Below are 7,771 nucleotides of genomic sequence, written 5' to 3' on the forward strand. Positions count from 1 at the left end.
TATCCTCCTCCTTCAATTTCATCATGATATCCACGTCCCTCTCGTAGTTCTTCACCTCAGTCAGTGTTCGAGGTATGTAAGCCTTCTTAAACACCTGGGGGGGTGAGAGGGAACACAAACTCAGGATGCTCTCCCTCCCCAGTCACACAGGAGAGAATAATCATGAAGGATTTCTCAGCAAACTGGTCACGGGAGAAGTCTAAGAGGAATAAACTGAACTTAGATGCTCCCAAACCATCTCTCTTCCTGCTCCCTACCTCTATGGAAGCAAAGGAATCAAAGATCTCTCAGTATCACAATGTTTTGCTTATCAACTGCACATTTGGCCCAACAACCCAGAACATTTTTCATTGTTTAGAAGAGGCAAGCTTAATATTCAATTCACAGAACTGAAATCCTCACTTACTTCCTCATCCACTTTATCTTGACTGGATCTTTCCTCCTCCGTTCTTTTCGCTGCTATTTCCATTGCCTCAAGAAATAAAAACAACACGAAGTTATCACTTTTTAAAATCACATCACTTCCACTAAGCATTCATCCCCCTCTGTGCCTCTCCCTGTATTCCACTCCAGCTTTCCCCAGGGCAGTGCCTGGGGTGACACCTAATGGCACCCAACATCTCTGCAGGTCTGCACATGCTCCCTGCTCCTTCCAGGACAGATCCCAGCAGGTTCAGCACCACTCCAGGATGTGAGAGTGCTGGGAGAACTTGGCTCTTCTCAGGCACAAGGGGAACCTCACAGCACAGCTCTGCCTCCTTCAGCCTGTGTGTGACAGAGGAGACAGGGTGTGGCAATGCCCTGCACTGGGACATGGAGCACACTCGTGTGGCCCTGACAAGGAATGACACATCACAACTCCACTCAGCATGGAGTACCTGGACTCCAGTTAGGGAATCATCAAGGTTGGGAAAGAGCCCTAAAATCACCACGTCCAGCTGTCAACCCAACACTCCCATGAGCACTAAACCATGTCCCCAAGTGACACCTCTGCATGTTTTTTGGATCCCCTCCAGGGTTGGGGACTCCAGCACCTCCCTGGGCAGCCTGGGCCAAGGCCTCACCACCCTGCCAGGAGAGAAATTCTTCCCAAAACACAACTGAAATCTCCCCTAGAGCAACTTAAACCCATTTCCTCTTGTCCTATCAACTGGTTACCTGGGAGAAGAGACCAACACCCACCTCACTCCAACCTCCTTTCAGGCAGAGCCAGCAAGTCTCCCCCCTGAGCCTCCTCTTCCCCAGACTAAACACACCCAGGTCCCTCAGCCCCTCCTCACCAGTCATGTTCTCCAGACCCCTCACCAGCTTTGTTCCCCCTCTCTGGACCCACTCCAACACCTTAATGTCTTTCTTATCCTGTGGTGCCCAAAACTGAACCCAGTACTGAAGCTGTGGCCTCCCCAGTGCAGAGCATGGGGGCACAATCCCTTCCCTACTTCTGCTGGACACACAATTTTTGAATTTCCACTAACTTGTAAAGTTTGGGGTTTAAACTGGGAGCAGGGAACAGCTCTAGAGATTAAATACTTGGTGAGCAAGACCAATAGATGGTTCTATTCCTGCAGAGGTTCTCCTTGCCAAAAAGAAAGAAAAATATCTAAAGCATCCTGAGTTTAGTAGCACCTGATGAGTTTTGATGATTAGAGAAAACATGGAATTAAAGTGTTGGCATAAACAGAGACAACAGAGTAAATGAGATGAAGCTTGAACTTTTATTGCCCAAGTCTTCCTGCATGAGCAACAGGAGGTCTTACCTTAGAGAGATAGTCATCAATGTTCTCACTGGTGATGGAAGGGTCTGTAATGAACTCAAACAGCTCCCTCACAGTCATCACCGCGACGTTGCGCTTCTGGAAGAAGTCTACCAGGAAACAGGGGCAGAGAGAAGGACTGTGAGTAATCACAGGCAACACGTGGAGCCACGATGCTCAAGGGACAGTCAGAGCAACCCATGGTCCTGGTGACTTGGGGAAGTCCCACCAGCATGTACAGCACTCAGCTGGGTGAGTCAGCAGATGACTCTTGGCCACCTGAAATCAAACTCTTCACCTTCCAGATGCAACAAGTACAGAAAGGAGAATAACTGGATAAATGGAAAAGCCAAATCAGCAGGAGCCAGACTTGATGGAGTAAGGGCTAAGAATGAAAGACAGGTGCAGTATTTGCAATGACTGAAGTGAAAAATATATTTGAGAGAATAAGGAATGGCTCCAGGGAGACCTTCTGGTGGCCCTTCAGGATTTAAAGGGGGCCTGGAAGAAAGATGAGGACAGAATTTTAGGGGTTTTTTTTTGGTGCAGCAGGATAAGGGGTGAGGGTTTTAATCTAAGATATTTAGACAAGATCTAGGGATGAAATTTATGCTGAGGGTGGTGAGATCCAGGCCTAGATCATCCAGAGAGGTGGTCGCTGCCTCATCCCTGGAACCATCCCAGGTGAGGTTGGACCAAGCTCTGACCACCCCGCTTTGGTTGCGGATGTCCCTGTTTAGTGCAGGTGGGATGGACTAGATGACCTGCAAAGGTGCTTTCCACCCCAAACCCCAACCCCACCATCATTTCCATGTGAAGAGAGGCCTGGCAGCCTCCCCAGCCTGGAGCAGAGGGCTGGGGCTCAGCTCACCGTTGACGTTGGCGCAGTCCTTGCGCAGGAACTCTAGGGCGTGGGGGTGGTCGTGCTCCACCGCCTGCGACACGTCGATGATGTGCAGGGCCCCGCCGTGGTACCTGTGGGCACAGCTCTGCCTTCACCCACCACCCTCAGGGGGACCCCCACCCAGGGGCAGGGAGTGCCACCAGACCTCCCCCGTGGACACAAAAAGTTTTACAAGTGGAGGGAGAAAAAGAAAATAGATAGCTTATTAATTTATTCTTTAGTTGTTTGTTCGCGGGGGAATTTTGTTCAGAGTTTTTTTGTGGCTCCTTTTGTTTTTCACAGGGCAAACTCAAATTTGGGCTAAAAGCTACATCATTCATTACCTAAGTTACAAAACTCAGGCACAAAAAGGAGCCTGCCCTCCCTTAAAGGTCAATTAGTGCTCTCACAGAGAGTTGCCAACGTTGTGTTTTAGGTGTCACCACTCTGAGCACAGCTGAAAAACTCACAGCATGTTAAATTCACTGAGATCTGCGTGGACAAGTCTGGCATCTTGGTACATCCTCCTCATGTAGTGGATGACCTGCAGGTAGAGCTCCCGGACCTTGGAGTCAGAGAGCTGAGCGTTCTTCAGCAGGGGAGCAGGCCTGGAAATTACAAGAGGAATGACAAAAGAGTGAATTCTCTGGTTAAGCTGCTTTAGGAGTTCACTCAGCACAGAACGGAGGCTTCAGAATGATGCAGATTGTCTGCAGGAGCTGGCAAACATCTGGGTGTTCTACAGGTCAGGTGCACAGGTAAAAGCAACTTGTTCATTTGGTTTGGTTGGTTTTAAGCCTTTGTGAAAAGCTACTACTACAAAAAAAAGCATTTTCTAAGGATACTTACCTGTCACCTTTACCAATAAAGCCCATGAGAAGCACATGACTTCTTAGCATAATTGGCTCAGGGCAAGGTATCTGGGCTGTGTTCAACCTGCAACACAGGAACAAAGCCACCAAAAATTAAACCCAAGCTCTACTCTTTGCACTGCACGAGTGCCTGTAGGAGCTCTGCCTTAAATATCCTCCAGAACAAGAGCTCCTCTCCTTGGGAAACTCACTTGTGAAGAACAACTGGGAAATGAACACAAGAACAGCCACAACCATTCTGGCTCTGACAAAGAATCCTTGCACAGCTCAGGTTAATCCTAGATTAACCTATACCACACGTGCTGTTACTCAGGAGCAGTTATTTCTATTTTTTCCTCACTTTTTAGTCCTGTCAGAGATCAGACACTGAAGAGCTTAGAGTGGGAGCAGCAAGACAACTGTCTTCATTCCTCCCTCCCCTTTCTTTTCTCTCCTGCAGGGAAGCTTAAGACACTTTCCTGAACCTAGAGAGTGACAGCCACAGCAGAGTACCTCCTAGAAACCTGGAAATTTCAGTTACCTTTGCATGCTGAAATAAAAACCTGCAGAATCACCTTATTAAATTCCTCATTTCTTTCTCAGCCCACGTCTTCACCATTTTTCTTGGGTTGCCTTTGCAATATCCATGACGAAATCTGCCAATGAAGGGAAGACAAGAAGGATTCTTAGCCAGGTGTAACCACCTCTCAAACCACCCCTCTCTTCCCCAGGCCAACCAGGCACAAGTCCAGCTCACCTGAATTCACCACTCACATACTTATCCCGATCTTTAAACATCAGAATAGAGGTTTTGTAAATTTTTATTGCTCTGTTCTCTCCATTTGCAGTACTGGCATGATATACATTAGCCTATCAGATTATAAAGGGAATAAAAAACCAACATTAAACTCTTTAAACCAACATAACCTTCTCCCCCCTTCTCTTTCTGACACCTAGGAAAGATCTGAGCTCACCCCAGCCCCTACGTGGCAGATCAGCCCAGGGACTAAACATCCTAAAGCTGCTTTATTAATCTACTTGAGAAATTTGTGGTCTGGTTTTAATTATCTGAAACATTACTTGATAATAACAGCACACAAAAATGACAGTTATGTAAAAACAATGAAGGTTTAATAGCATTTTAGTCCAAATTCTGTGACACCATTTAGATCCTCCCATGCCTGCTGGCAGGGCTTGGTGGTGACCTGGCAGTGCTGAGTTAACAGTTGGACTCAATTTCAACAACATTTTGGCTGGAAGAGACCTTTATGTGGAGCTGGTCTGATGTGAGTGCAAGAGTCTCACACCAAGAATTACCTGGGTTTGGATGTTTCTTCAGGCACTGTTTAGTATTGTGGGCATACACCTTTTCCAAACATTGCAGTTGTAACATTAAATTGGCAAGATCTACAAATTTAAGATAACGTTGAAGTATTCTGAGTAACCTTTCAGACTTGGGGAAACCTGTTTCCTTTAATATGGAGTTTTATGTTAATGTAACTTTGTACCAATCAAGCAACACACAACCCAAACCTATTTCCATCTTCTGAGCAGCAAAAGCTTCCCCCTAACTTGCAGAGGCAGACTCCTGTGATTTGTAGGAGAACTTACTTCCTTCCCCGTGCTGATGCAGCCGTTGATCTCTGATATGACCCCTCTGGTCAGCATCTTGAAGAGGATCATGCGGGTCCTGGGATCCAACACCTCCAAGGTAACACAGAGAAGTCAGCACAGCTGCTGCCTTTGAAGGGGACAGAAAAACCCCAATAACCCAGTCCTGGGGCCAGATTAAAGGATCCACAGCATTAGAGTATTCTCAAAGATCAAATGATAATCCAAACAGCACCTCCTCAGAATTTTGTTCTCATTCTAGAATGATACTACTATTTTTTTCACCATGATCACTTTTAAGCTAAGCACACTAATAGTTCAGTCTTGCTAAAGGAAAAAACCACCCAAACCCAGCATTTTTTTATTGTTCTGTGTCATTTAATAGAAGTTTAAGATGGAATTCTGTGTTGCCTATATGATCAAATCACAATGCCAAGTGTAAGAATGAGCTCCAAAATGTTTCTGGAAGCAAGTACAACCCTCATATCATGAGGAAATGTAAAGGAACTAGTCTCTTGAGGATAACAGAAGCAGAATACAAAGCCAAAACTCTGTTTCTACAATATCCATTTTATCATTGATTCCCAAATGACACATCATTTGTGCTGGTCAAAAGAAATCTGATTAATTAAGGACTGACCTGCTCTACTGTTGCTCTGTCTGACTTGTCTTTGACTCGGTACCTAGCAGAAGTGAAAACAGAATGTTACAATCCCAGACAAGGACTTGGTACTTTAAAAGGTTGCACTCTGTGCCAAAGAGAAGATGACAGCCTCAAGAAGCAAAGGTTTTGGATGGTAAAAAACCCAATTTCTCATGCAGGCAGGGGGTGAAAAGGAAAAAAGGAAAGAATAGAAGTCATTGACATCAGTGCCCTTCACTTTTTTTATAGGTATCTTCTTGCCTCCACTGAACTAAGCTCACTCAGGAGAAAACTGTCTTCATTTACAACAAAAAGCTGCAGGCTTAAAATAAAAATTTAAAGTATGACCTTTCCTTCACCAAATCATCAGGAGGAACCTTCAAACGGCCTCTAACACCTTTTCAGTGCAAACTGCACAGAGACTACTTACAAATTTTGGTTTTCTTCATAAAGGTATTTAATAGTCAGGATCATGCTAGGAAATAAAAACTACTCGTGTGGGTTCAAATCATGTCAATGAGAGGAGAACAAGAATTAATACTCACATGTCTGCTTCCTTCTGTCTAGACTTCTCTGTGACTCTGTTGATGACACAGTCATCAAAATTTAGCTTATCTGAAAAACACATTAAAAAGAAATGAAAAAAAGCCCAAGCCCCAGAGAAGTATCTTATGTTTGGAGTGGTATCTGTTTTCATAACAGAAGACAATGCAATTATACTCACCTAAATTAATTTTATGTTCAAATTTCCTTAAAGCCTTGTCTGTGGGGGTAGACATTTTGGCTGAATTAGGGGCCTGTCTGTTTGCCTGAAAAAAAGGTTTGTTAATAGAAGTTACCTCCTCTAAACAGCCCTTTGAGATACAGACAATACTATTGGAAAAGTCAGCTCAAAAGCCTACAAAATAAAGTGAGAAAGGGTCAGGAAATGGAGATGGATTAACAGCAGAGTTGATTTTATTTAGGAGAAGAAAATAAGGGGTTACACATCAGTTAAAATCCCAAAATGTGCCTCAATTCAGGGTTATTTTTAGTCTGAAAATTGAGCTGCAAGTCTTGTATTAACACTTTGTAAAAGGAAGGGAAATAACAGACAGAAACAGAGAAAAAAATGAGAGGAAAAATGTGAAAGTAATGAACTAGATTGTATGTTTTCTTACAGGTTGTCTTCTCCAAACACAGCATCTGAGCACAAGCCTAAACCTCTAACTAAAAGAATGAATCACCCAGGACAAGTGCTGTGAGTCAGACATGTCATGATCAGCACCAATCCAATTTTTAAATCTCAACTCATCTGTTACCTTGGTATCAATAAGGAAATCATAGGGAAAAAAACTCCCTCTGCATTTCTGCTCAGTGAAATACTGTCAGGGCTTAGGGCCAGGGCTGCCCCCAGAGCCTAAATGCCAAAGCCCCCAGGTTAGCCCCATTTGCTGCTGGTGAAATGGCCCCTGCCATACCTGTGGATTGCATCCACCTGCAGAGTTGTGGCGCCTCGTGAGCCTTCCCATCTCATCATCCCAGTCCCAGTCCTCCTCCTCCTCCTCCTCCTCCTCCTCCTCCTCCTCCTCCTCCTCCTCCTCCTCCTCCTCCTCCTCCTCCTCCTCCTCCTCCTCCTCCTCTTCCTCACCATCTCCTTCCTCAGCGTGAGCCTCTTTGCACATGCAGGAGGGGCAGCTCTCAGTGAGCTCATCCTCGTGAGCTGCTTCTGTCTCCTGTGTCAATTCACTTCAAACACACACAGATGTTTGTGTAAGTCACCCAAAATGCAACAGCTTTACCCCAACAGCTCCCCAGGAGATGTTTCTCATGTCAGCTGCCTTTCAGCAAGCACATAAGAGGATGTCACTGCTTCCAAAAGTGACCTCCTTCTAAATCACCAGCAATAAGACAAGAGAAAATGGGCTGAAGTTGTGCCAGGGGAGGTTTTCATTGGATATCAGGAGGAATTTCTTTCTTGCAGGAGTGGTGAGGCTCGTGCTGCCCAGGGAGGTGGTGGAGAACCATCCCTGCAGGGGTTCAAAACACC

General features: G+C 45.3%; 1 protein-coding gene across 1 annotated transcript in view; it reads right to left on the reverse strand.

The window, feature by feature from the left end:
• RIOK1 (RIO kinase 1) overlaps window positions 1-7,470 on the reverse strand; it is a gene marked incomplete at its 5' end in the record, with an annotated part of 9,621 nt that extends 2,151 nt beyond the window's left edge. The window contains 14 exons of the mRNA XM_008948919.1: window positions 1-94; window positions 407-472; window positions 1,758-1,864; window positions 2,626-2,729; window positions 3,108-3,245; window positions 3,487-3,573; window positions 4,064-4,144; window positions 4,246-4,358; window positions 5,100-5,192; window positions 5,740-5,782; window positions 6,288-6,357; window positions 6,467-6,551; window positions 7,203-7,310; window positions 7,362-7,470. The exon at window positions 1-94 is cut by the window's left edge and continues 44 nt beyond it. Coding sequence (XP_008947167.1) covers window positions 1-94; window positions 407-472; window positions 1,758-1,864; window positions 2,626-2,729; window positions 3,108-3,245; window positions 3,487-3,573; window positions 4,064-4,144; window positions 4,246-4,358; window positions 5,100-5,192; window positions 5,740-5,782; window positions 6,288-6,357; window positions 6,467-6,551; window positions 7,203-7,310; window positions 7,362-7,470 — 1,298 coding nt within the window. The remainder of the gene's footprint in view (window positions 95-406; window positions 473-1,757; window positions 1,865-2,625; window positions 2,730-3,107; window positions 3,246-3,486; window positions 3,574-4,063; window positions 4,145-4,245; window positions 4,359-5,099; window positions 5,193-5,739; window positions 5,783-6,287; window positions 6,358-6,466; window positions 6,552-7,202; window positions 7,311-7,361) is intronic.
• Between the last annotated feature and the right edge of the window lie 301 nt (window positions 7,471-7,771).

The sequence above is a fragment of the Merops nubicus genome, unplaced genomic scaffold (genome assembly GCF_000691845.1).
Source record: "Merops nubicus isolate BGI_N331 unplaced genomic scaffold, ASM69184v1 scaffold5301, whole genome shotgun sequence".
Lineage (NCBI taxonomy): Eukaryota > Metazoa > Chordata > Aves > Coraciiformes > Meropidae > Merops > Merops nubicus.